At 42.3% G+C, this 27564-nt stretch overlaps 2 protein-coding genes across 2 annotated transcripts; both read right to left on the reverse strand.

Annotated features, from left to right (window-relative positions):
* Positions 1 to 624: 624 nt before the first annotated feature.
* On the reverse strand, positions 625 to 10535 carry LOC115196983 (formin-binding protein 4). The gene is made up of 17 exons (XM_029758069.1): positions 10377 to 10535; positions 9736 to 9819; positions 9059 to 9180; positions 8402 to 8582; positions 8101 to 8251; positions 7853 to 7952; positions 7409 to 7735; positions 6507 to 6699; positions 6186 to 6295; positions 5950 to 6054; positions 5372 to 5505; positions 4221 to 4378; positions 3591 to 3856; positions 3172 to 3292; positions 2739 to 2938; positions 2368 to 2525; positions 625 to 1837 (listed from the first exon to the last, which is right to left on the reverse strand). Exons 1-17 carry the CDS (start codon positions 10483 to 10485, stop codon positions 1744 to 1746), a joined length of 2613 nt encoding a protein of 870 aa, XP_029613929.1. The 5' UTR covers positions 10486 to 10535; the 3' UTR covers positions 625 to 1743.
* Positions 10536 to 23210: 12675 nt separating this feature from the next.
* On the reverse strand, positions 23211 to 24750 carry LOC115196672 (leucine-rich repeat-containing protein 10-like). The gene has a single exon (XM_029757513.1). The coding sequence runs from the start codon at positions 24607 to 24609 to the stop codon at positions 23755 to 23757; it is 855 nt and encodes a 284-aa protein (XP_029613373.1). The 5' UTR covers positions 24610 to 24750; the 3' UTR covers positions 23211 to 23754.
* Between the last annotated feature and the right edge of the window lie 2814 nt (positions 24751 to 27564).

The following is a 27564-nucleotide window of genomic DNA, read 5'->3' on the forward strand; positions in this document are numbered from 1 at the left end:
TAAAAAATATAGGCCATTTGGAAAGGACACAATGGCTGCAACTTCGGTCGGTGATGGTGGGAGTGGTTTTGCAGAATGGACCCATAGGAGTTTGAGCCTTGAACAGAAAAATATTGGAGTAACTTCTCTCATTCTACAGGTTTTTGAGCATCTAGTTACAGATGATAGACTAAGACATCCAGAGCACCACATAGCAGGGAGCTCCAATATGATCAGGAAACTAGAACGGTTATATAGATCGCTGAAAATGACTGTCAATCATTTCTTGTATTAGTCATCTCGGGGATGGTACTTAAAATGTAGCAGAAGCAATTTCTGGTTTAGCTCCTCACTAAACAGTCTATAGACATGAAATCATAAAATTACACAACTGAGTAGGACAAAATAAAACTGCCAAAACTCGCACTCGAAAAAAAAATAAACTGGCAGTGAAAGCAAAGATCCAAGTCAGCTAACCAAAAGGTAGTAACTGCAGGCAAGAGCGAAATGGATTCAATAGGGTTGGTTGTTTGAAAAGTTAAAATGAGACTGTTTTTAAATTAGTTTTGAAATAATTTGTTCTGCTTTTAAAATTAGTTTTGCTCCTTTTGTTTACAAATCTACAAACGATTCTCTCAACATCCATCACTTCTCTCATTCTCAACTTTATTTCTGATGTTTACGATTTATTTTGAATTCAATACTTAAGGCGTGAAATTGACCCCATATTTTTTCCCCAAACAATATACAATATTGTTGCATTCCCTCCCCACCCCCATAACATCATAAACATCAAGGGCGTTTTACTAAGACATATGCAATGTACACAATTGAAAACTGCTCCCAAAAAAACAGGACACTGCCCTTGCCACCAAACTATACTTGATTTTCAGCACAGGGAAAGACCTGAAATTGAAAATATATTTATGCAAATAGTATGATATGATAAATCAATTGGCACATATTTGTATTATTGGCGTGTCATGCATTTGTCAACTCCGGACAAAGACAAGACAAAAATAGTGAGCTGGGAAATGGGTTGCTTGGTCATTTCACCAACTGGCTTTACTTCAAATTTGTGCAGAGAAAAGGTCTGCAATGAAGCGGTTTCCACTATTGGACCATGTGAAAACGCACTTGCATATGCCGTTTAAAGATCCTATCTTTAGTCATAAAACAAGAAAAATCAGACAGGATATGTTGAGGGTATACCATGAATAAACAAAAAGTACTGTCAGTCACTATAGTTGAAGCATCCAGCAGTCTTCTGCCCTGCCTTGATGCTTCAGAGTAACAGCAGAGGGCGATACAGCAACATTAAAAACTGAATATGGACCAGAGTTATTAGGAAGGTGTTATTGATCGTAGTTGATGAAAATGGGCAAGGACATGGGGGAGGTCAAAAGAACATAACTACATATAAAGAGTTGATCTCCACTATAGCCAAAGGTTTAGAAACTCCAGCATTCCCAAACATTTCACAGAAAACAGCATTTATGCTTTAAAAACAGGTCAAGCAGAGAGGGAGGCTTGGTAGGGAGTCTCCAAGGTAACATGTAAAAACAATAGTGGGTATTACAGAAAAAAAAAAAAATAGAACATTCAAACCCATCCAATGTATTCATCCAAGATATGAAGGGCTTTTCAAACCGTTTCAAAATGACAGTGAAAGCGTAAAAAGTGCACATAGTCCACTGATTCTTATCAGTAAGGATTTAGGGGAGGATGGCGTGTGCACACACACGTGGAGGCGGAGTGTGCGTGTTACGTGCTCTTCATCATCTTCCTCTTCTTCAACAGCCTCTCTCGCCAGTCATCAGGTAAAGCCTCAAAGTTTGCGTTCTTTCCAGCTTTTCCCCTGCAACCCAAAAGATGAGGTAAGAAAGATTATTTTCACCCCAAAAACCTTTAGAAGTTAAAATATACAAAAACTGTTTGACATTCTCTACCGCACCGGCTGTCTTGAACTCTGAATGCTCGGCTATGGAAAGCCAACTGACATTTACTCCTGAGGTGCTGACCTGTTGCACCCTCTACAACCACTGATGATGATGATGATGATTATTATTATTATTATGACCCTGTTGGTCATCTAGGAACGTTTGAACATCTTGGCCATGTACTGTAATCTCCACCCGGCACAGCCAGAAGAGGACTGGCCACCCCTCAGAGCCTGGATTCCTCTCGGTTTCTTCCTACGGAGTTTTTCCTAGCCACCGTGCTTCTACACCTGCATTGCTTGCTGTTTGGGGTTAAGCTGGGTTTCTGTATAACATTTTGTGACATCGGCTGATGTAAAAAAGGGCTTTATTAATAAGATTGATAGATAGAAGTTGTCCTCGTCAGAAAAATTGCTTGCAATCACAGTAGTTCAGGGGAACCACTTACGTGAGTAGCTGCTGCTGTTTCCACTCCTCGATGCCCCTCTTGTTGAGCTGGTCCCTGTCCTCGTCACTGGAACTAGACTTCTCCTCCTCGTCCAGTTCCTTCTGGATGCTCTGCCACTTCTTCACCAGGGACGGCATCTTCGTCTTGCTCTTCTTCGACTGGACACAGCAACCAGGGATGTGGGGAAGGGGAATAAAGGAGACAATGGGGGATTGTCATTTAAGAGCGTCACTGCGGTTGGATTCAACTAGGAGAACGCTTTCAATTTAAATATAGTTATTACATCGAATTAGACGGTGCCAATCTTGTACCATGCTTTTTCCTTATCAATGCATAGAACAGATGCCATTGTATAAATCAAAGACGCCCACCTTATCCTTCTTCAGTTTCTTGGTCTTGTCCGTGGGCAGTGTTTTAAGCCCTGTGGGGTCCAGGGTAGAGGGGGGCTGAGTGGGGGGTAGCGGGGGGCGAGTAGGGGGAGGTGGGAGAGGTGGGGCCGCAGGTTCAGAAGGCAGTGGAGGTGCAGCTACCGCAGACACTCCCCAGTAGGCAGCTCCTGACATCACAGGGACTGAGGACACAGAAAGGAACACACAACATTTTATGGTTTGCAATTTAACAGCCAAACACCTATACAGAGATACACTAGGGCCCTACATCTCCCATCAGAAAAAGCATTCAATCACAGTAATTCAGTACAGGTCTGTGAAAGTTGTCATCATTGAAAGTCCTGCTACTTTAAAGAATCAGGTTAACATGAAAAACCAGCAGGCACACCGACTCAATGATATCATAGCTTTTTACCTGCCGTGGCCTGTGTATATAGGATGGCGCTGCTGCCGATTGTTACTGCCTTGGTCAGCTGACCTGCTCCTGAAGCTTTGCGTTTCTGACCCTTAACCAGGGAAGCTGTAGGCTCCACAACCTGAGTGAAGACAAAAAGATAAGCTTACAGTAAAAGCTTATGCTAATGTCCAACAAAATGCTCGCTATGCACGTCTCCCATCAACAACAAAAAAATGTTTTGCAATCACAGTAATTCAGTACAGGTCTGTGAAAGTTATCATTGAGAGAGTCATGTTAACATAAAAACCAGCAGGTCCACTGACTGGCACTTGACAACTGCTGGACTAGGCTGTCATCTAGAAAGTGTGCTTGGTTAGTCTATTCACAGGCCTACTGAGATGAGACTTGAGGTCTGGATGTGTAGAACGGTCCCATACCTTCATGCCGCCGACACCCAGAGGAGGCTCTGTTCCTGGTGCTGGAGGCTCACAGTCATCATCCTCCATCTCTACCTCCTCTATCTCACCATCATCCTCCAGGGGAGGAGGAGGGGGCGGGGGAGGCGACTCCGGGGGTGGAGGGGGAGGCAGGGGGATGTCGGCCGGGGGAGGGGGCTGGTCAGGGGGAGGTGGGGGCTGAGGCATAGACCAATAGGAGGGAAGGCTAGGCTGAGGGGAGACGACGGGTGAGAAGACTGAAGCTCCTGCAATATGATAGAAAATGTAGAAAAATGTACCCATTTTCTTTGTCAGAGGGGAGAAGAGAGTAAGGTTCACCAAATACTGACTATTTAGTAACATATGACCATGGCAGGTTCCATAGCGCAAGACCTGCTAGTTAGTTACTAAGCCTAATGCTCTATGCATGTCCGTCTCCCTTCAGGAAAATAGTTTGCAATCACAGTGCTTCAGTACAGTTATGCGAAAGTTCTCATCGAGTCATGCAACTACCCAACCAGTGTGTTTTCAAGGCCAAGAGATAAATCTGGACCGAAAGATACAGAGGCGATCACTCAGGAGAAAATAAGGAGATTTTAAAAAGAATGGTGAGGGGTCTTGAGAACTGACCTACAACTGCGAGTCCTCCAGCGGGTACGGGCGGGGGTTTGGGTTCCCCCTGTATGGACAACGTGGTTTCCGGTCCTTCCTCCTCCTCTTCCTCAGCTGGGAAGTCCCACTGGGAGGCATTGGTGCGGTCATTGGTATAAAAATACCTCCTGTGCTCTCTAGGAGGGAGAACAGAGATACAAGGCAGAGTCTCAACAGCTGGCCTTATAACTAGCTGAGTCGCAGTATACCCTGGGGAGGGGGGGGGGGGGGGGGGGACTGCCCCGAGGGGAAATGTTGGGCTGGACAGCCAGGTTAGCCATCCAGGAGAAGAGCCAGATTGGATCGTGATGGGGGACATTGATGGTGAACCCACCTTAACTTTCTTAAAACCAAATCAACAAACCAAAACCTATCAGCTCGGGTCCTGCAAAGTTGATCGTCAAAGCAGTGTTCAGACGTTCAGAATAATGGTCCACATAATGGTTGTCATGACAACATACAGCCCCCCAAACATAGATAGATGCAAAAGAGACAGTCATCAATTCAACAACTTTTTTTTCTTCTTTTTTTTTTACATCAGAACTATCAATACATTCAGTCAATCAAGGAATAAAAATTAAAAACAGGAAACATATGAAATAGAGTTGGTCTGACCTGCTGGGTCCTCGTCAACGCTCCGTCTTCGCTTTAACTGATGTTTGACACTCCTCGTTTCCGGGGCTTCAATCTGTCACTCATTTCGCCCAGCAATGCATTCTGGGGGCTGTAGTCCTGTAAAGTGCACACAACCACCTTCCTAGCTACCGTACCCCCGTTCCACTGACTGGACCCCCCAAACAGTCTACAGAGGGCCCCTCAAAGACAAGAGCCAGAGTCTGGGCTATGGGTGGACAGGACAGGGGTCCCATCTCCGCATCTGGTGGTATAGTGTTAGGGGATCAAGCTGGCCTGTATGGCTGCTCCCATATCACCACTGACAGTGCCAGCATTGAATCACAGAAACCTTGAGGGTCTGTCTCTGTTTCATTTCATCCACTGGGACTGGTTAAGATCTCCCTCATATCAGGTTAAACAGATGGCGACCCCAGCTCTGAGGGGATCGTGGTCACACTGGGTTTGGGGAGGTGGGGGGGGGGTGTTTAGAGATGTTAAAGGTAAGGAGCGCGTACCTGTCCCAGTGGCAGGACCAGCCTTTAGGGGCGGCGTTAAGTTCGTAATGTTTTATGTGCTCGGCGGCTTCCTGCAGCCTACGGCGGAGATAGATCCCGTTCAGAGCCCCCTCCCGCCAGTCAGCGATCCGCGTCTGAGAGGGAGAGAAGCATGGGGAGGGGAGAACAATGACAGTTAGGCATGTACATTTCATTTCTAAAATGAGGATGTTATAAAATTAATTTAAAAAAATAAACATCGCCCATCAGAATGATCAATTGCAGTCGTTCAGTAGAGATTATGTAAATAGGATCCATTTCTATTTACAGTATATTCTTGTTTTTTTATGACCATTTGCATTATTTTATTTGACTTAGTCCTGCATGTTGGTGCTCAAAGGTTGTACCCTGCAATCACACCTGCAAATGTGACTAGTAAACACAATCTGAAAGGTCTGTGAAAGTTCTCACCATTGAGAGTCATGCAGCTAGCTAACTAGTGTGGTTTCTAGGCCAAGATAATCTAATCTGGACCTAAAGATATAGGTTTTCACTGTGACTGGAGGTAAGCTATAATAAACAGGTCATGGTCATCTCACCTCAGTCTGTAACAGAAGCAGCTGGAAGTTAGAGATGGTTTTCTTGTTGATCCCTAAGAACTCCATCTTGCTGGTTAAGGTGTTGGCAAGTTCTCCGATCTGAAACTGATCATTCAAAAGACAAAAACATGTTTTAAATGTTATCCACCAGTTATTTTATCACTCTGGGTTTTTCCTGCTCAGGCTCTACTACTGAGAGTTAAATCGGTGTGGGAGTAGTTAAAAAGGTTCCGTACCTTGAGCTCCGGAGTTTCCACCTCCTCGTTTGGTGGCACGTTGGTTAACGTTTTGTCCCCGGTCTCCTTCTCCTGCTCTTCCCCGGCCTTCTCTGGGACTTTGGAATGTGCTGCAAGACACACAAGAGGACTAGTATTAAGATGACGCCTACACATTACATTTGTATGACAGAGTTGGTCTATGCAGCATATCAGATCAGAAGACCTAGAGAAGTGTTTACATTTTAGGACGAACCACATCAGAACAATCTAATGATATAAACTGACAAGAATTTGGGTATCCGGACCAGTTCGCACTCTAACTGTTCTCCAGACACTCACCTGTGTCGGGGTCTTCCCGTGTATCTGAGCCCCTGCTGTTTGAGTCGGGGCTGGCTGCTCTAAGGAAGGCCGTCTTCCACTTGGCCTTCTTCAGGAGCACGCTACAGAACTCGGGGGCCTCCTGACTTGCCTCAGAACAGGGGCTGGAGCCCCCCACACTGCCATCACCCTCCTCCAACGCCCGCAACTCAGCCTAGGGGGCAGAGGAATAAAAAAAGAGGACAAATGTTCATGTTCGAGTCATTGTAAAGGATAACTCCCAAAGGTACACTATTAATCCTGCATGTATTTAATTGTGTCAACATTCTGGGCTGTGACCTTTTCATAAAAATCACAACATACAGTGTACAAAACATTTAGGACAAATTCATTATATTGAGTTGAACCCCCTTTTGCCCTCAGAACAGCCTCAATTTGTCAGGGCATGGACTCTACAAGGTGTCGGAAGCGTTCCACAGAGATGCTAGACATGTTGATTCCAATGTTTCCCACATTTGTGTCAAGTTGGCTGGATGTCCTTTGGGAGGTGAACCATTCTTGATACACACGGGACACTGTTGAGTGTGAAAAACCCAGCAGCGTTGCAGTTCTTGACACAAACCGTTGCACCTACTACATACCCCGTTCAAAAGCACTTAAAACTTGTGTCTTGCCCATTCACCCTCTACTTGGAACACAATCCATGTCTCAAGTATTAAAATAATTTAACCTGTCCCCTCCACCTACATTAAATTAAGTAGATTTAACAGGTGGCATCATAGCTTTCACATCAAGTCAGTCTATTTCATGGAAAGAGCAGGTGTCCTTAATGTTTTGTACACTCAGTGTATAAACTCACTTGAAAGAGATGTCAATGTCAACATCCCTGGTTTAATAAAGGATAAATAAAAACTTAGGCTGACCTTTTTCCTCTCCAGAGCCAGCTCCAGCTCCATGGTGTCCTCTTCCGTCTCCTCTTCCTCAGAGTTTTCCACAGACTGGTTCCTGCTGCGCTGGTCTCTCAGGGGGTGCGTGGGGGTGTCTGGCTCATTCAGGGGGGGAGCGGGGGACCCTGGCAAGTTATCCTCCAGACTGTTCTCCTTCTCCTCCAGCCCTCCTACAAGCCTCTGCCTCCACTTCTCCTCCGCTTCTTTCACCTCTGCGGGGATGAGGGGACCGAGGAGGGAGGCGGCCACACCATGACGCTCCTCTTCTTCACTGGTCAGGGCAACCACGCTCTCCATCACCTCCTGTCAGAGGATAGACACACTCAGAGTTATAGACACACACGCCAATGAATGGATAGTTGAGTACTTTGTTTGGATTAAAACTAAATCATTGAGTGCACAAAAACACTCATAACTCGCCTTCTTTTTTGTCTTGGACATCGGAGCACTGACGGCAGTGGAGTGTTGTTCAACATGGTAACCTGCACTCTGTGTAGCTCCATTGCCATTGACTGTTGAGCTACAGGGTATGAAATATAAAGCAGGTGAAATTGTCAACTCTAAGTAGAAAATACACATTTCAGAGTCATGCTGTAAAATACAAAACCACTTGTGTATGACTAACATTTGTATATTATTATGTAGTACCATCCATTTTTACACTTCACCTGTCTGCGTACTGCTGCAGGCCCTGCACCTGGTGGGCGAGGTAGTAAGGCAGCTGCCAAGCCACCTCATTGGTTCGAGTGTTCCAGTAGTAGTAACAGCCTGTGTTGTCATCCCACACCTCCTGCCAGTCACCCATCTCCAATCCTCCAACTGGTGGACAGGAAACACAAATAAGGAAGGAACTCCAGTCCTTCAAAAATGCACACTTAACACGTCACAATCCCAATCCCAAACAATGGCTAGGCTAACTGCTACTTCTCAGGTAAGTTTATGCAATTTATGAAATACAAAAAAAGTCACCTCCAGCTAGTGAAGTATGGGTATCATACTGGAAGTCGGCCCCAGTGCTCTCCGGCTCTGTCCCAGTCTCAGAGGCATGTTGCTGGGCTTTGGGTTCTGGACGTGGTGGGGTGGGGGCTGGGGCCGACAGATCCCCTGTGGGCTCCTCTGAGCCCGGCTGTGTGGTGATGGCATCAATTTCCTAGGGGGGGGGGGGCAGTGATTAAATTAGGTTGTCGAAGGACACCACCTGTCTAAAGACATTATGAACAAAGCAGAGAAATACAGGCCTACATGAGACAATCGCAGGTGTATAGCATTCTAAGACAACTAGGAAAAGAGCCCTGATATCACCATAATATTGTAGAAAAAGAAAGATGTATTTTTTTTGTTATAAATTTGAATTTTCCAAGTTCCAATACGATTATACAATTTCCGACATAAAAACAATGGGTTGAAAGTTAAAAGGATGTCAAGGCCTAAGTTATATTTTCTTCAGTGAGAAGCTATTTCAAGGCTGTGGTGTGCAGAGAAGGATTTACACTACCAATGTCAGTGACACAGCTTAATGGAAACATAAACAGTTCATCACATCACTGACTGACTCTGAGGGGTAGGAACACAGCCGACTGAGAAAATACTATGAAACAAACAGAAAAACAGCATTTTTATACTGACGGCCATGAAGTTGGCGAGTATGTCTGCAGACTGGTTGTGTTGGGTCCTGATGGTGGAAGGCTGCGAGTCTGTATCCTCTTCTTCATCACTGTCCTCATAGGCCCCCAGGAGGGACAGACCCTCTGGGAAGAAACATGAACTGGTCAGGTGATGTAGTCAATACTTCAAAAATGTTCATTCTTACAACCTTATCGTGTACATATGTTTGTCCTCTGTTGCGTGTCTTTGTTTACTGAAATCCAGAACTTTTAATAAAATGGTAATAAAATAAAACCACTGACTGTTTCCTCAGATTCAATCGGAACATGCACATTCACGCTCAGTTGCCATTAGAGCGACAATGAAACAGTCGGGGGTTATATTTGATTAACGTTTTGTTAAAAATAATGGATTTTAGCTAACAAAGAATAGCCATGCAACAGATGACAAACATAGGTACATGGTAAGGGTGTAAGAATATACATTTTGGAAATTGACTGCACAGCGACTCGAGTCAGAGATTCACTCCAAAAACACTTGCGCTCAACTCCATGGACATGGTATAGTGGAGTTGAGATATAGCTACTTGGCTAGAGCTCAGCAGGATGAGAGTCTTATGGCAGGATGACCCAGGTTTGAACCCAGTCGTTCACACAAGCTTGCAAACAAACGGGTACATTAACAAAGTTACATCTTACCTGTGGCCTTAACTGCTGGGATCCTCATTTCTGTTGTTACTTCTCTCAGAAGACTGTATCCATCACCGTTACCGTCGTGTTCGTCTGCAGAACAGGCATCAATGCAATTGTCAAAGTAGCTGAATCAATATATATATATATATATATATATATTTCTCAGAGGCCTCAGTAGAGTGAGTCTATTAATTCACAAACAGTAAGCAAACGTTACCATTGATATGCCTAGCTAGATCGCTGGTGTATGCATTGCGGCGTTTGTTGACGAAATACAGGCCGCGCGCCACTACAAATCGTTATTTGACCAATATGCTAACATGCTAACTAGTTAACACTATTTAGAAACCGAAAAACACCAACATAAATAAATAAATAGCATTGGTATACATTGTTTCGAAAAGAGCAACCAGTTATTTAAATATAGTAACCAAGTCAAGCAATGCATATATTTCCGGAATATAGGTAACTAACGTAGCCAGCTACATTTTGAACAACTAGCTAGGCTACGTCAGCGGCGAGGCCAATTAGTTAACGTTAGGCTAGCTAGTTTCTCTTCAGTGTTGATCAGTAGAAAAATGGGCCCGATTTTGAACGAATCATCCACCAACCATAAACTAAAACGTAAAATATGATGGTGTTTTTACCTTCGGAACCTAAAGCGTCTTCTCTTCCACCGCCTGTCCCGCTTCGAGGTGGTGAAAGTTTCAGTATTGTTCTGCGTCCTCCTGTTCCTGTGCGAGTTTTCTTTCCCATCGCTGGTTTGTGTAGCGCCAATGCACTATCCCAGGGGTTGCTGCTTGTAGTTAAAAAAAAAAAATATATATATATCCACATCCGGTGTCAAAGGGAGAGGGCGATTTCTAAAAAAAATCCTATATATGTTTTTGTATCTTGCATAATATCACAGTTGCAATGCTGTTTTATAAGACAATTTGTGTATTTCTTATATTTCTATTGCATGTGTATAGGGAACATCATGTTGAACGAGGGACCATCATAAGGAAGTCCTGTTGGCATTGTCTCCAGTACACTAGTATATTTGATCAATTGAATTTGAGAATATTTGATTGCATTAAAGTAGTAGATTCACCATGAAGTACATTCATATGTTTGCAACATTTTAGTTCTCTTTATTTGGAAAGCCTGTCAAGATGAAAATCATCATCTACAGCATGATTTGTTTAGGTACATTTGTTTTTCTTGTTTTAACCTACTACTCACTCTCAGGCAGGGTTGGGTAGGTTACTTTCTAAATGTAGGCCTAATCTATTACAGTTACAACCCAGATAGCACATTTGGTTCCTTGGAAGTTGTGGGAAGGTACGTTTTTGGTTTCCCATTGGTTCTTGGAACAAAGCCATACATTTATTGATCTGTAAAACATCAATTCAAATCAAATGTATCTATAAAGCCCTTCTTACATCAGCTGATGTCACAAAGTGCTGTACAGAAACCGAGCCTAAAACCCCAAACAGCAAGCAATGCAGGTGTAGAAGCACGGTGGCTAGGAAAAACTCCCTAGAAAGGCCAGAACCTAGGAAGAAACCTAGAGAGGAACCAGGCTATGAGGGGTGAAAGTTAACATTATGTTTCCGAATGACATCACCAAGAGGTAAAATATATAGTGAAAACAATAGTGGTCCTAAAACGGAGCCTTGAGGAAAACCGAAAATGTACAGTTGATTTGTCAGAGGACAGACCATCCACATAGACAAACTGATATCTTTCCAACAGATAAGATCTAAACCAGGCCAGAACTTGTCCGTGTAGACCAATTTGGGTTTCCGATCTCTCCAAAAGAATGTGGTGATCGATGGTATCAAAAGCAATACTAAGGTCTAGGAGCACGAGGACAGATGCAGAGACTTGGTATAATGCCATTAAAAGGTCATTTACCACCTTCACAAGCGCAGTCTCAGTGCTATGGTGGGGTCTAAAACCAGACTGAAGCATTTCGTATACATTGTTTGTCTTCAGGAAGGCAGTAAGTTGCTGCGCAACAGCTTTTCAACATTTTTTGAGAGGAATGGGAGATTCGATATCGGCCGATAGTTTTTTACATTTTCTGGGTCAAGGTTTGGCTTTTTCAAGAGAGGGTTTATTACTGCCACTTTTAGTGAGTTTGGTACACATCCGGTGGAAAGAGAGCTGTTTATTATATTCAACATAGGAGGGCCAAGCACAGGAAGCAGCTCTTTCAGTAGTTTAGTTGGAACAGGGTCCGGTGTGCAGCTTGAAGGTTTAGAGGCCATGACTATTTTCATCAATGTGCCAAGAGATATATTATTTAAAAGACTTGAGTGTCCCCCTTGATCCTAGGTCCTGGCAGAGTTGTGCAGACTCAGGACAACTGAGCATTGGAGGAAAACGCAGATTTAAAGAGGAGTCCGTAATGTGCTTTCAAATGATCATGATCTTTTCCTCAAAGAAGTTCATGAATTTATCACTGCTGAAGTGAAAGCCATCCTCTCTTGGGGAATGCTGCTTTTTAGTTAGCTTTGAGACAGTATCACAAAGAAATGTTGGATTGTTCTTATTTTCCTGAATTAACTTCGAAAAATAGGATGATCAAGAAGCAGTGAGGGCTCCTCGATACTGCACGGTACTGTCTTTCCAAGCCAATCGGAAGACTTCCAGTTTGGTGTAGCGCTATTTCCGTTCCAATTTTCTGGAAGCTTGCTTCAGAGCTCGGGTATTTTCTGTATACCAGGGAGCAAGTTTCTTATGACAAATGTTTTTAGTTTTTAGGGGTGCGATTGCATCTAGGGTATTGCACAAGGTTAAATTGAGTTCCTCAGTTAGATGGTTAATTGATTTTTGTACTCTGACGTCCTTGGGTAGGTGGAGGGAGTCTTGTCTGGAAGGGCATCTAGGAATCTTTGTGTTGTCCGAGAATTTATAGCATGATTTTGGATGATCCTCGGATTGGGTCTGAGCAGATTATTTGTTGCGATTGCAAACTTAATAAAATGGTGGTCCGATAGTCCAGGATTATGAGGAAAAACATGAATATCCACAACATTTATTCCACAGGACAAAACTAGGTCCAGAGTATGACTGTGGCAGTGAATTGGTCAGGAGACATGTTGGACAAAACCCACTGAGTCGATGATGGCACCGAAAGCCTTATGGAGTGGGCCTGTGGACTTTTCCAGGTGAATATTAAAGTCACCAAAAATTAGAATATTATCTGCCATGACTACAAGGTCTGATAGGAATTCAGGGAACTCAGTGAGGAATGCTGTATATGGCCCAGGAGGCCTGTAAACAGTAGCTATAAAAAGTGATTGAGTAGGCTGCATAGATTTCATGACTAGAAGCTCAAAAGACAAAAATGTCTGGTTCTTTTTGTAATTTGAAATTTGCTATCGTAAATGTTAGCAACACCTCCGCCTTTGCGGAATGCGTGGGGGATATGGTCACTAGTGTAACCAGGAGGTGAGGCCTCATTTTACACAGTAACTTCATCAGGCTTAAGCCATGTTTCAGTCAGGCCAATCACATCAAGATTATGATCAGTGATTAGTTGTTTCTAACAGAAGCACTTTAAAAAGCATATAGGGGGAATTTGGAGTAAGTGGGCCATTTTTTGCATTTCCGTCTTCTGTAACCTCTTTCGACGTCTATCCAACATATTAGCCCAACACATGATACATTTCTGCAATCCTCAAGATGTTTCCTAATCACACTACAAAAAAATGCATGACACCCATTTGTGTACACTGAGACAAAACCATATTTTCAGTTTGCATTTGGTAGACTGGGAAGCAGGTTAGATAAACTTGGACTGTGTGACACCATTATTATAGTCCAAATTGTACCCCTATGACAATTAAATTCAATGTTGTGTAATTCAGAAACATCTGAAGATTTCATAAATGCATCATGTGTTGGGCTAATATGTTGAATATATGTCTGAAGAGGGTTACCAGGAGACGGAAATGCAAAAAGTGTCCCACTTTTTCTGAATTCACTCAAATAAACAGTACTAATAACAGAACTACAAGAAAAAATTAACAGGATATAGTACTTCAAGAGCCAAAGCCCTGCCTAACCTAAGTACAGGGGGTCCCAAATGTAAACTGGATCTCTTTCCTATAAGACTGTCCCACTTTAGCTACTCCATGCTGTCCTAATTTAGCTAGCTATGGTTGGTAAAGTGGGAAAACAACAAAACATTACTGATTTCCAACATTTTAAGATAATATTGGCCCATTTTTTAAATGTATTTTGATGCACCAGTAAATAGTATTCACATTTACATCACAATTTGGCACAGTGCATTATTTATACATTAAATAACCTAAACATCAAAACTTACTGTGTGCTTGGGTGGTTAGCTTCCTGTTTGAAGCTTACTCAGCCCCCCTCTATGATGTCACACCAATGAAGTGATGTGATTTTGAGATGTGGTTTCTCTTCAAGGGTTTAGTAACAATATTTTCTCTTGTCAGAAATAAACACATCAGGATTAAGCTGTTCCAGTTTATATGATGTCCCAATCTTTCTGAGTTCACCCTATAACCATAGTAGCAATTGAAAGGGAACACTTTCGAGATGATGGGGAAATTATCAGACCAAAGGTGAGGACACAACAGGTCACCAGAAACAAGACTGAATTTAAACATTACACTGTTGATTTTATGTGCATTTTACATTTACTGTACTTTTCACAGCATTTGTAAATAACTACATTTGAAAATACACTGGATACATTCAGTAACATAATAATAACATTCAGACAATATTTAGAGTATGTGCAAGATTAAAAAAAATACAATTACAAGGGTTTGAGTGAGAGGTCTAACTGGTGTCTCCAAGTGGCCACATACCTCTCCAAACTGTGCAAAGTGCCTAACACGGAACCCAAACCGGCTGCGCGCGTGCGCCATCGTGCGCCATAGTGCATAAACATATTTTGTCCCCCCCCCACACCAAACGCGATCACGACACGCAGGTTAAAATATCAAAACAAACTCTGAACCAATTATATTAATTTGGGGACAGGTCAAAAAGCATTAAACATTTCTGGCAATTTAGCTAGCTAGCTTGCACTTGCTAGCTAATTTGTCCTATTTAGCTAGCTTGCTGTTGCTAGCTAATTTGTCCAGGGATATAAACATTGAGTTCTTATTTTACCTGAAATGCACAAGGTCCTCTACTCCACCAATTAATCCACACATAAACCGGTCAACCGAATTGTTTCTAGTCATCTCTCTTCCTTCTAGGCTTTTTCTTCTCTTGGCTTTATATTGCGATTGGCAACTTTTATAAATTAGGTGTATTACCGCCACTGACCTTGTTCATCTTTCAGTCACCCACGTAAATTTAATTTGCAATGCGAGCGGTGTAGTCAGCCTGTAAGTAATTCCAATGCACTAATATGACTCAAGGAAGGAGTCTTCAACCATAAACTGTTAATTTTGTATTTTTTTTAGCTCTCCTAGCTTTGCCATTGAGGAACTGAAGCAAGCACAGTTTGTAGTTTTTTTGTTCGGAACACAGCCCTGAATCCCACCATCACACAATTACTTTTGTGTTTACGCAATACAAAAACGTTAAATTATAAATCGCAATCTGGGACAGGTGGGCATCATTTGACAGATTATTCAATTGCCAACATGGCTAAGTTATAAAATATGATTTTACAGTGTTAGGCTTTCAAAAATCAAGCAGATTGTAATTTTGGTGCGCATTGAATGGAGCCATGAGTGCATTCAAGTGTGAGTTCCATTCCTTTTAATTAGTGTTATCTCAAAGCTCTAAAATTTGGCATTAGGATCCGGCTCACATTCTGTGCATGTTACAAACACATTCGTTTTTCTAATGCTGCTGCTCTCCCTCCCTTCATGTTTCGCTCTTTACCACCCTCTTCTGAACCATGATGATGTGTAGCCCATCGCCTCGATCACACCGACAGTGTTAATTTTGGTACACCAGAAGTACATTCATTTCTAATGGAACGCTGCGTTTGCCTTGCTGTGTTGCAGTGCGTTCTGTGTGGTGCATATGTTGGATTTAACGAAGGTATGCCTCAAACTGTATCGTAATTTTGCAGTCTAACGCTTCGAACACAGACAGCATTTTTGCGCAAAATAGTACACAGCATCATCTTGATATGTATGCAACAAAATATCAACATTCACCTTCTGCTACCATTTATGTCAAGCCGTCTACACATACAGTTTGACGCATGTGTTCGATAAATCCAATGTATGCACCACACCGAAGGCACTGCAACTGCCTCTGCAACCAGTGCTGCAAGGCAAAGGCAGTGTTTCATTGGAAATAAATGTAATTCTGGTGTACCAAAATGCAAAGCACTGTCGGTGTGTTCGAAGTGTAACTGCAGTCACAGTGCAGTATAACTGCAGTTATTCTGCAATTATTGTGTCCAAAATTCCACAGTTGACTGCAGATACTGCAGTTTAAAAATTGCAATATTTTTTGTAGGGGTATGCTTACTGAGGCATGGAATACAATAGTTCGAACAGATTTGTGGACAACAAAGCTTGTAGGAAAATGTGCTTATGCTTAATAGCCTACTGAGGGAATGCAATAGTTCGAACAGTTTTGTGTACAGCATGAAGTTTGTAGGCTAGACCAGTGACTAGACAAAGGCATCAAAGAGGGGGAAGAGGGGCACTCAGCACAGCAGCTACATAGGCAGCTGAGTGGGCACTCAGCTATGTAAAAACCAAATATAGTGTATATTCTCCACTGAAATATGCCTATTTCAAAAAATTATGGAACGCCGTTTGGGTCTGTATGTCAAAAAAAGATACACGTCAAATAACACAGTTCTATTATAGAATGTTGTGTGTTCTGAATTTGGACGTGAAAGCCAAGCGCAACCAACCCTGTTGCTCAAAGCTAACGTTATAAGCAGCTTCATCTGGCTAGTGATGCTCGACCGGCAGTGTTGCCAACTAAGTTGCTAGAGGCAGGTTGATTTGTTGCTAAAAGTTGCTAAATGATGTTGCGATGTCATTGCGTGATGACGTAAAACTGCGTCATTACGTAGAATACACAATAACGTTACTCTAATTGACTGGCCATCTCGGCAAAAAATATGATTTGCATTTGTTCAGGTACAGACTCCCACTCTTTTCTGTACTTCTGGCTGTACAATTTTGATTGAGACATGTTGATTGATGTTGTAAGTTCTGTTCAAGATAAAACATTCGTGACCAACTATATTCATTGGGTTTGGCTTGTCGAACCCATACTACTGCTGCTGCAGTCAGTCAACAATGATTTGCAATTTGCTGAAATTGCTGCTGCCTGTGCACGAGCTGAGCGCCTGCTGCTGACGTCACTCACAACACACTTTTGCAGCCAGGCACGTGTGTTGTGACTGAGTGTGTGACAGAGAAAATCGTTTTTGTGTCATTTAGAGGGAAGATGCATGCATTTTAGCGTTTGAGTCCCTTCTAAAAGTTCAAAGTACATTTTTAAAAGTAGCTAAATTTGTTGCTAGGTGCTGTTTGCCAGGGTATTCTGAAAAGTTGCTAAATCTAGTAACAAAATTGCTAAATTGGCATCACTGTCGACCGGACTGGGTAATGTGTTGTGAAGCTAGCCACAATAAGGATTAGGCACAAAAGTGGAATCTATTTTGCCTTCAAAATAAAAGTACCTATTTGAAAGTGATGCAATTGGTGGAATCATGTCATATTAGACTAGATAATGTTAAACAAGGTTGGAATGTGAAGAAGTGAAATGGGTTATCAGTCTACTCTGTGACACCCACAGAACACAACTGTGAAGGGTTTACGCAAATATTAGCATTGTAGCTCTTATCGCGGGACTGTGACTGTGAAATCACCTCCCCAGTCAGCCTATTGTCTGTATTGACATTCATATTGCACTGTACAGCTCTACCTAAGGATTAGGGATAAATGAAATGAGGTATCAGTCTACTCATTACCCAAGATATTTTTTCCCAACGTCCTCCTCAGAGTTATCAGACTCCAAAACATCCACGCAAATATTGTTTTTCCTCGGAACTAGTGTTCAATACATAGGTTGACAATATATGTGGCTCAATTCACAGTTGTTTCAGAGTGCCGCAATAAGAGCTACGACACTAATGTTCTCTGGGTGTCACTGAGTAGACTGATACCCCATGTCATTGATCCACAATCCATAGGTAAGGCTGAACAGATAAATAGGTATGCCCCCAATGCAATTCTGAAGTATAAAACATCCAGTGTGATTTCAACAGATTTTTGTCAAATTAATAAATTATTGTCTTTTTTAAAAATTTTATATAGCAACATTCCAGCCTCGTTTAGCTTGATCTATTCAATGATGGTATCATTTTGCTATTTGTATTCATTTGCATCACTGTCAATGCCATACTTTTATTTTGAAGGCTAACCGCCATTAATCAAATAAGAAGTGTTTTATAAATTAGGGTTATTTTAGAAGATGACACCTAGCTAGCTAGCTAACTATAGCTACTGAAACAGATTGTCATTTTGCTATGTTTTTGGAGAAGAACATTGTTTGCATCCATGAGCTTGCTAGCTTTTTTATGACCAGCACTGTAGATGCGCGAGACAACTTTACCAGCATCATAGCATACGTATCGATGAATCGTTGTGACATATGAAATACGAGTGATGGTGTAATCAATGTGTAATAGCTACTTAAAAAATGAATGAAAGCGTTAAATTATTGTGATGTGAAGTCATATTCAGGTCCTGATTGGTCAACAAGCTTATTTGACGTGTCAAATAGTGTTATTTGACGTGTATCTTTTTTGACATGCAAAGGCCCAAACGGCGTTCCATAATTTTTTGCCTGGGCAAATTGGGATACAGAAACTCCAAATCTATAGCCCACGCTAATAAGTCAAACATCCCAGTAAGCGAAATGATGTTGATTCCAGACGTTGACATCACGTGCATTCCAGGTGCTGAATTGAAGGTTAGAAGATATATTTTTCACCTATGGGAAAAGTGTATAGTTGTTTTGTAGGTTTTTGGATAAATGCAGAGAATAAGGTCTGTGGTAGACACAGACTTAGGAGATCTTTCTAATCTTCATCAGCTAATGTCACTTTTTGTGAATTTTGAAGAATTTATGTTATAAAAAAGCACATAAAGGCTTCATAATTCATGAAGGTCATGTTAACTGACTGCTATTATCTCATAGAACAAAACGTATACAGTCTCCTAAGCCTGTGTTAACCTCAGGTAGACCCACTGTACTTTTATGTTCGTATGAGAAGGTTAATCGTTCATTTTTGATAAACTAATGTTACTTGAAGACATTCTGTTAGCAACTCTGTGCTTTTGTCTTGAAGCTAAAATGTCATGTGTAGTCTACAGACGAGAAAATAAACCCAACTGTGTCCGCACATGCTTGTGAATTTTTGCATTATTGAATAGTTTAATGTGTTTTAGAAGAAAGGTTTCTGTCATTGTTGAGTAATTGTGTTTAGTGGCTATAGTGGGTACTGTGACCAAGAATGTTGCATTGCCAGCCACAACGAAAGGTAAGGCAAGGATGTAATGTGAATTGAAAAGTAGACATCTCCCACTGGGAACACACTGGTTGAATCAATGTTGTTTCCACGTGTCACGTCCTGACCCTAGTAAGATGTCATTTTCTATAATAGAGTAGGTCAGGGCGTGACAGTGGGTGTTTTTGGGTTGTTCTAGGGGGTGTTTTTGGGTTGTCCAGCCCGGAGCCTCCAGAGGCGGCCTGCAGCCCAGAACCTCCAGCAATGATCTACAGTCCGGTTCCTTCGACGACGATCCACGGTCCGGTGGCAATAAAGCAGAAGGATCAACGGGTGGACCGGGGAATACGCCCAGAACCGGAGCCGCCTCCTATGCTGGAGGTTAAGGTTAGGTGGACTGCATTTGAGCCGCCATAGACTTTTGTCACCCTCCCTACCCTCCCTTTGTGTTTTGTTGGGTTTTGTTTATGTTGCATTCGGGGTCTGCACCTTTGGGGGGGTACTGTCACGTCCTGACCCTAGTAAGATGTCATTTTCTATAGTAGAGTAGGTCAGGGCGTGACAGGGGGTGTTTTTGGGTTGTTCTATGTTTTCTATTTCTATGTTAAGTTCTAGTTTTTCTACTTCTATGTTGGGATTGTTTGGGTTGATCTCTAATTGGAGGCAGCTGATCCTCGTTGCCTCTGATTAGAGATCATATTTAAGTAGGGTTTTTTTCTTCCTGGGTTTTGTGGGTAGTTGTTTTCTGTTTAGTGTATGTCACCTGACGGAACTATTTTTGGTCGTTTTTTTTTTTTTTTGTTAAAGTATATTCATTAAAGTAAATATGAGCACTCTACACGCTGCGCCTTGGTCCCCTTTATACGACCCGTGTTACCCCACGTAATTTCAACAAAATTACATTGAACCAAAGTGGAATAGATGTTGAATTGACATCTGTGCATAGTGGGCTCTTTCGCCACAGCTTCTCAGACTCTCATTTCATATCTCGTAGTTGGAATATGGCCTTAGTGGGGACATTACTCAAAATGTTCAAGCTGATGAAACTCCAAATCTGGACCGCCTACAGGGTCACAGTGACTCTATTGGTTTGAGTAACGACTACAAAATCACTTTAAGTAACTGTACTGAGATATATTAAGTGCAAGAGGTTTCCTCCAATGTTTTGAGTAACAACAGCACATTGGGGTTTATAGTGTTCTCTCAGGTAGCACAATATTTCACCTGTGTGTCATTTCTTTAGCTAGTCTCATACAGCTGTGCTTTTATTATTGGTAAGAAGCTCCTGTGATAATATTAAAAACCCATTAAACACCTTTAAATCAAATCTACGGCCCTATCTGTCATATAACCTAAATTATGCATAATTCTGGATGAAAGATGTAGCTTGACTTTAACCATATGTCAAAGACGTTAATCACCTCACCGAAATAAGCCTTGGCAGGTCGACAGTATTTCATATTCTCGAGAAATTTGGAAAATGAACTAGGTCTATGTAAATTCTGATAACTAAGAAGTGTCTCAATACTGCCTCTGTAAGAGCCTATGACGACAATATCTGTATAAAATCCTTTCATGAAAATAATATCTACATAGCAAATTGACCAGTGTTACCAAGTGTTGATTTTTCAGTGTAACATTTCTAGTGTTGATTCAGGAGTTCATTTATCATTCTAAGAATAAATTTAAGACTCATTGGTGAAAAAGATCCCTCGGTGGTGGTGTTAATAAAAAGTGTTGAATATGAGTGTGTGATTGTGCCAGTTTTACTCTGTGGAGAGTAAAACATTCCCATCAAAACCACGCCCATCATTATAATATTTCCATGCTTACTCTACTGCAGTCAGATTTTTTCACAATTGGTTTTAATATCTGTTTTAATATCTGCATGTACGTTGATTGATTGATTGATCTTATGCTACATAAAGATAAATAACATTTAAAAAATCTAAATTAATCCAGCCACCTGACAGGTGTGGCATATCAAGAAGCTGATTAAACAGCATGATCTTTACACAGGTATACCTTGTGCTGGGGACAATAAAAGTCTACTCTAAAATGTGCAGTTTTGTCACACAACACAATGCCCCAGATCTTTCAAGTTTTGCGCAGTTGCAATTGGCATGCTGACTGCAAGAATGTCCACCAGAGCTGTTGCCAGAGAATTGAATGTTGATTTCTCAACGTTGTTTTAGAGAATTTGGCAGTATGTCAAACCGGCTTCACAACCACAGACCATGTATAACCACGCCAGCCCATGACCTCCACATCTGGCTTCGTCACCTGCGGGATCATCTGAGACCAGCCACCTGGACAGCTGATGAAACAGTGGATTTGAACAACAGAAGAATTTCTTTACAAACTGTCAGAAACTGTCTCAGGGAAGCTCATCTGCGTGCTCGTTGTACTCACCAGAGTCTTGACCTGACTGCAGTTAGGCATCTTAACTGACTTCAGTGGGCAAATGCTCACTTTCGATGGCCACTGACACGCTGGAGAAGTGTGCTCTTCACGGATGAATCCTGGTTTCAACTGTACCAGGCAGATGGCAGACAGCAGTTATGGCATCCTGTGGGTGTGCGGTTTGCTGATGTCAATGTTGTGAACACAGTGCCCAATGGTGGCGGTGGGGTTATGGTATGGGCAGGCATAAGCTACAGACAATGAACACAATTGCATTTTGTTGATGGCAATTTGAATGCACAGGGATACCGTAACAAGATCCTGAGGCCCATTGTCGTGCCATTCATCCGCCGCCATCACCTCATGTTTCAGCATGATAATGCACGGCCCCATGTCGCAAGGATCTGCACAAAATTCCTGGAAGCTGAAAATGACCCAGTTCTTCCATGGCCTGCATAGTCACCAGATATGTCACTCATTGAGCATGTTTGGGATGCTGTGGATCGACGTGTACGACAGCGTGTTCCAGTTCCCACCAATATCCAGCAACTTTGCACAGCCATGAAAGAGGTGTGGCATTCCAGCCTGATCAACTCTATGCGAAGGAGATGTTTCGCACTGCAATGATGAAAATGGTAGTCACATCAGATACTGACTGGTTTTCTGATCCATGCCCCTACCTTTTTCTTTTTTACAGTATCTGTGACCAACAGATGCATATCTGTATACCCAGTCATGTGAAATCCATAGATTAGGGCCTAATTCACTGATTTCAATTGACTGATTTCCTTATATGAACTGTAACTCAGTAAAATCTTTGAAATTGTTGCATGTTGCGTTTATACTTTTGTTCAATGTAGATTTATTGCACCCGTTGTTCCAGTTTAAATGGTTTAGGTAGTCTCTTTTATCAATGTTCCTAACCCTGATAATCATTATTAATGCAGGATGTGGGTGTATAAAATATTGTAACTGTTGGCTGTCCTGACTCTGGCTGGATTCCAATAGAAATTACACATAATTTAGCAAACCAGCATAATATGACTTGCAGGTTCCTAACACCTCTGTGTTAGGGTAAAACTTGGCCGTCAAAGTAAGGTCTTTATGATATATGTAATGTATTGTCATAAACAGTTTAATTTTAATGATCACATTTGCCTACAGTAGGAACCCACTTGAAGTCCACAGGACTGAAAAGGAATTAATTTAACAACAATGTCGCTGTCACTAACTAGTACCGTCATGGGCGTTAGGGATACAATTCACTCAAAAAGGCAAGGCACACTGGGAAATTATATTTGAGGTGTGGTTTATTGGGACGTGGCTTTCAATTAGGTTTTTTTGGCCACCTGTGAGTGGAAGAGTTGTACTAGTTTAAGTGGTCTATAGTTATGTTAATAAACATTTGAGCATGTCTGCTTCCAGTTCTGAAGTTTTTATAAACTCTTATATAAGAGCATGTTACAATAAAGACTTAAAACATTATTGTAATGTCCTTAACCCAACTGTGTGACCTTGTCAAGAGATACTGACCTCTTGGTGCAATGGGTAAAAATACTATATAAGGTGTTATTGCACAACACTGAAAGTTTTAATTCCTTAACACTGACAAAGTGTAATAGTGTCAGCACTAAGCACAGTGTTCATTTAACACTCAAAAGTGTAGACCTGTGTAGCCATGACCAGTGTTAAATTTAACACAGTCAGTATTGATTTAACACAGGAGAATTTGCTCTGTCCTCAATGCTATACAAACAGCATACTGCCCCCAGCAAAAGTTAATAAATAGGGACAACTGGTAGAATTTCTTCATGTCTCCAGAAATTATTTAAATTGGATAATCACCTGTTAAATTAACTGAAAACTAGCCACAATCAAGTCTGCAGATAGTTATGTAATAGAGAACATCATGTGAGATTTCACCTGGCGCTTTTCGTGAGGTCCATGTTTCATTATGATGGAAAACCAATTGTGATAGCTTATTATTTGTCATCTGTGTTTAGGTCCATATTATTGGCTTTACCATATTTGGAAGCCAACACCATCAGGCCTGTCTGCTTGTGTAACATGCCGAGACAAATGGCCGCTCTCCAGTAAGTGCTCCACTTGACTGGCATCCTGTTCTCCAGCCTATCCACGGCTGAAGGTCAGATTCTTCCAGCACCCTTTTCAAGTAGTGAGTCCAAATCTCCCTCTGAGGCAAGCTCCTTCACCTCCGTCAGTGTCTCACACACTTTTGACCCATCCTCACCATCCTCTTCATCATCTGAGCTGTCTGACCAGCGTCCAACCCTCCTGACCCCCTCCCTGACCACAGGTACGTTCACACAGGGGTTGTGGTTGTAGATTACCAGTTTTAACCCCTGCAAGTGGGAGAGAACGGGAAAACGGCAGATTTTGTTGTGGTCCACATCAATCACGGTCAGAAAGTGCATGGCAAGCAACACTGGCGGGAACTCAAACAGCTGGTTCCCGGCTAGCCAGATACTCCTCAGCTCCTTCAGTCCACTGAGCTCCATGGGCAGTTTGCTTATCTGGTTGTACCCCAGATGGAGGGTCTTGAGGTTGGGGAGGTCGCAGACCACACTGGGGAACTCAATGAAGCGGTTTGTCTCCAACCAAAGGGTATTAAGTTCTTTCAACTCACCCAGCTCCCGGGGGAGACTCCAGAGCTTGTTGTTGCCCAGATACAGGATGTTAAGCTGGGGTAGCTGACACACCGCCGCAGGCAGCTCTTCGAAACAGTTAAAGTCTAAAGCTAGGAGCTGCAGCTTCCTCAGGTCCTGCAGGTCTGCAGGTAGGGTGTTCAGGTTGTTGCCACTCAGGTAGAGCTTGACCAGCTCATTGAACAGGCAGGCAGCCACAGGAAGCCGACGCAGCTGGAAATTGCTCAGGTCTAGTGTCCGATCAAGAGGCATCTCCTTTAGGTCGCCCACCAGGAAACGCTGGCAGCGCTCAGAGGGGATGAAGGCCACAGCGCCACGCATGACGTTCCCCATCATGAACACCCTGTCCTCACCCTGATGCTGCCCCTCACTCACCTCTGATTTAGCCGCAGAGGTGAGGGAGGAGTGAGGGGCTCATGGAAGAAAGTCCAGGAAAGTCCATTCCTTATCTTTCATGATTACTTAGCAATATAAACTGTCAAGTCTGTTGCTATTTTATAGAAAAAAACAATAATAAAACATGAAATATGACTGTATGACTGAATAACCTACGACTTGATTGAAACCCTGAAAGGCAATTCCAATGTCAAGCTACCGGTCCATGCATCAGCCAATTCTGTTGTGACCCCCACAAAACTGGAGATTATACTTGACGGTCTCTCAAAAAACACAGACTTCCAAATTATGTTTGCCAGCGTTCCCCTAAATAGCGGTATGCCATTGTTGTATCCCACATAGTGAAAGTGTTGCTGATATTCCCATACCCTTGCACAGACCTCTGTTGGCTCTCTCTGTCTGTCTATGGTTCTGAGCTTTGCCTCTCAAGCAAAAGCAAATGACGAGCTTTTCACTCCTCCCCATTTGTGCTTAATGACTTTTCCCGTCTTCATAACGGGAGAGAGTGGGGGGTGGGCTATGGTCTACAGAACAGAATGTACATTTACATTTAAGTCATTTAGCAGACGCTCTTATCCAGAGCGTCAGTTGATAAGTGTAAGAGGTGTTAAGAAAGCATGGGAGGTCATCTACATTCCGTCCGTCTACAAGCCCTCACACAGCCTGTGATTCATGCCTTTAACATCGCCACACAAGTGGCCATTTGCCCTTCACTATGATGTGCAGAATTTGTGACTGTTAGCAGAGGCTGCCTGTCATGTTTCTGAGCTATGGCACAGTGTTGCAGGCAGCCATGTGAGAGAGCCAGAGAGTGTTTTGGTCAAACTGGAAAACCAGTAAATCATCGGGTGGTTTGAAATGTTTGCTGTAGGGAGTGGAAAATGAAGTAACAGCCTCCCAAAAAAAGTAAAGCAGCGTATGAGGGGGATGTAAATGCCAGAGTGGTCTGGGCTTCGTCAACCCCAGGTTATGGAGTCCTGTCTGCTTCGTTCACATGGACTTGGTGTGAGCTGTGAGTTTGTGAGGTCCCACTCACAGCTCACACCAGCATGGTCTAGCTGACCAGCATGGTCTAGCTGGTCAAGCTGGTCTGACCAGCATGGTCTAGCTGGTTATGCTGGCAGACCAGCCTTCATTGTGTTTTTCGCTGGCAGACCAGCCTTTGTTGTATTTTGCAGGTGACCAGCCATTGATGTGTTTTTGCTGGTGACTAGCCTTTGCTGTGTTTTGGACATTGGTGACCAGCATAAGCTAAAGGAAAGCCAGCATCAAGCAACATTATACTGGCATGCAAAGTGATGTTTAATTTCTATTGGAATCCAGGTAGAGTGGATTCCCACAATCAGCATTCAGAATGACTGCTAGGGTTAGAAAGATAAATATATGAGACTAGCTAAACAATCTAAACTAGACCAACCATTTCAATAACAGGTGCAATATATCCAACTAACAGATTGAATTTGTTTAGAAAAAGGTAAATTATTTATCTTTGTGTAGCACAAGATAAATTAATCAATCAATCTACACGCCAAAACAGATATTGAAACAAACAATTCAAAAAGTCTAACTACAATAGAGCATGCTGGGAAATATGATAATGATGGACATGGTTTTGCAGACCAGCAAAGTGTACATTACTTGGGAGTCGACATCACTTTGAACTTAAACTCACAACCTCTCGGTTGCCAGCAACCTGAAATTCCTGCTACGCACAGGATCTGTGAGTACGATAATGAACCCCCTAGAGTCGATGCCCGCGCCCGCACAGAAATCTAATTAGCATAATAAAAACATCCCAATCAATATATGTCTGTTTAAGCTAGAGATATCAGTTTATTTGAATGGGCTGTGTCTCAATCTACCGCATCAGCAGACATCAGCTTTCCACAGCTGCAGTGAAGGTGGCAGAGCTACAGCTGGTTATTATCAGAATAGGAGTCACCCCAAAAATCGGTCTTCTCACGAAAAAGTCTGTAGCATCCAAACCGTTTGGACTACACACTGATATGACCCCACCACCGAAAGGTGAGACTCTCACAAACACGTACATATCGGATTTGCTCTAGGATACCCACAAGCATCACAAGACTCATATGAAGGTAGCCCGGTACCAGTTTAAAAAATGTATGGGAGTATATATATGGAAGTAGAGGTTAAATATGGAAGAAAAAAATATATACATATACACACTACCGTTCAAAAGTTTGGGGTCACTTAGAAATGTCCTTGTTTTTGAAAGAAAGGCACATTTTTTGTCCATTAAAATAACATCAAATTGATCGGAAATACAGTGTAGACATTGTTAATGTTGTAAATGACTATTGTAGCTGGAAACGGCTGATTTTGAATGGAATATCTACATAGGGGTACAGAGGCCCATTATCAGCAACCATTACTCCTGTGTTCCAATGGCACGTTGCATTAGCTAATCCAAGTTTATCCTTATAAAAGGCTAATTGATCATTAGAAAACCCTTTTGCAATTATGTTAGCACAGCTGAAAACTGTTGTGCTAATTAATGAAACAATAAAACTGTCCTTCTTTAGACTAGTTGAGTATCTGGAGCATCAGCATTTGTGGGTTCGATTACAGGCTCAAAATGTCCAGAAACAAATAACTTTCTTCTGAAACTCGACAGTCTATTCTTGTTCTGAGAAATGAAGGCTATTCCATGCGAGAAATTGCCAAGAAACTGAAGATCTTGTACAACGCTCCCTTCACAGTACAGGGCAAACTGTATTTAACCAGAATAGAAAGAGGAATAGGAGGCCCCAGTACACAACTGAGAAAGAGGACAAGTACATTAGAGTGTCTAATTTGAGAAACAGATGCCTCACAAGTCCTCAACTGGCAGCTTCGTTAAATAGTATCCGGAAAACACCAGTCTCAACGTCA

Source organism: Salmo trutta, chromosome 7 (assembly GCF_901001165.1).
Source record: "Salmo trutta chromosome 7, fSalTru1.1, whole genome shotgun sequence".
In the NCBI taxonomy this organism is placed as follows: Eukaryota; Metazoa; Chordata; class Actinopteri; order Salmoniformes; family Salmonidae; genus Salmo; species Salmo trutta.

Coding starts and splice junctions, on each gene's coding strand:
- LOC115196983 (XM_029758069.1), bottom strand. CDS start 10,485: ATGGGAAAGAAAACTCGCACAGGAACAGGAGGACGCAGAACAATACTG. Junction 8,252..8,401: donor CCATACTTCACTAGCTGGAG/GTGACTTTTTTT, acceptor CCTGTCCACCAG/TTGGAGGATTGGAGATGGGT. Junction 7,953..8,100: donor CTGCAGCAGTACGCAGACAG/GTGAAGTGTAAA, acceptor CATACCCTGTAG/CTCAACAGTCAATGGCAATG.
- LOC115196672 (XM_029757513.1), bottom strand. CDS start 24,609: ATGATGGGGAACGTCATGCGTGGCGCTGTGGCCTTCATCCCCTCTGAG.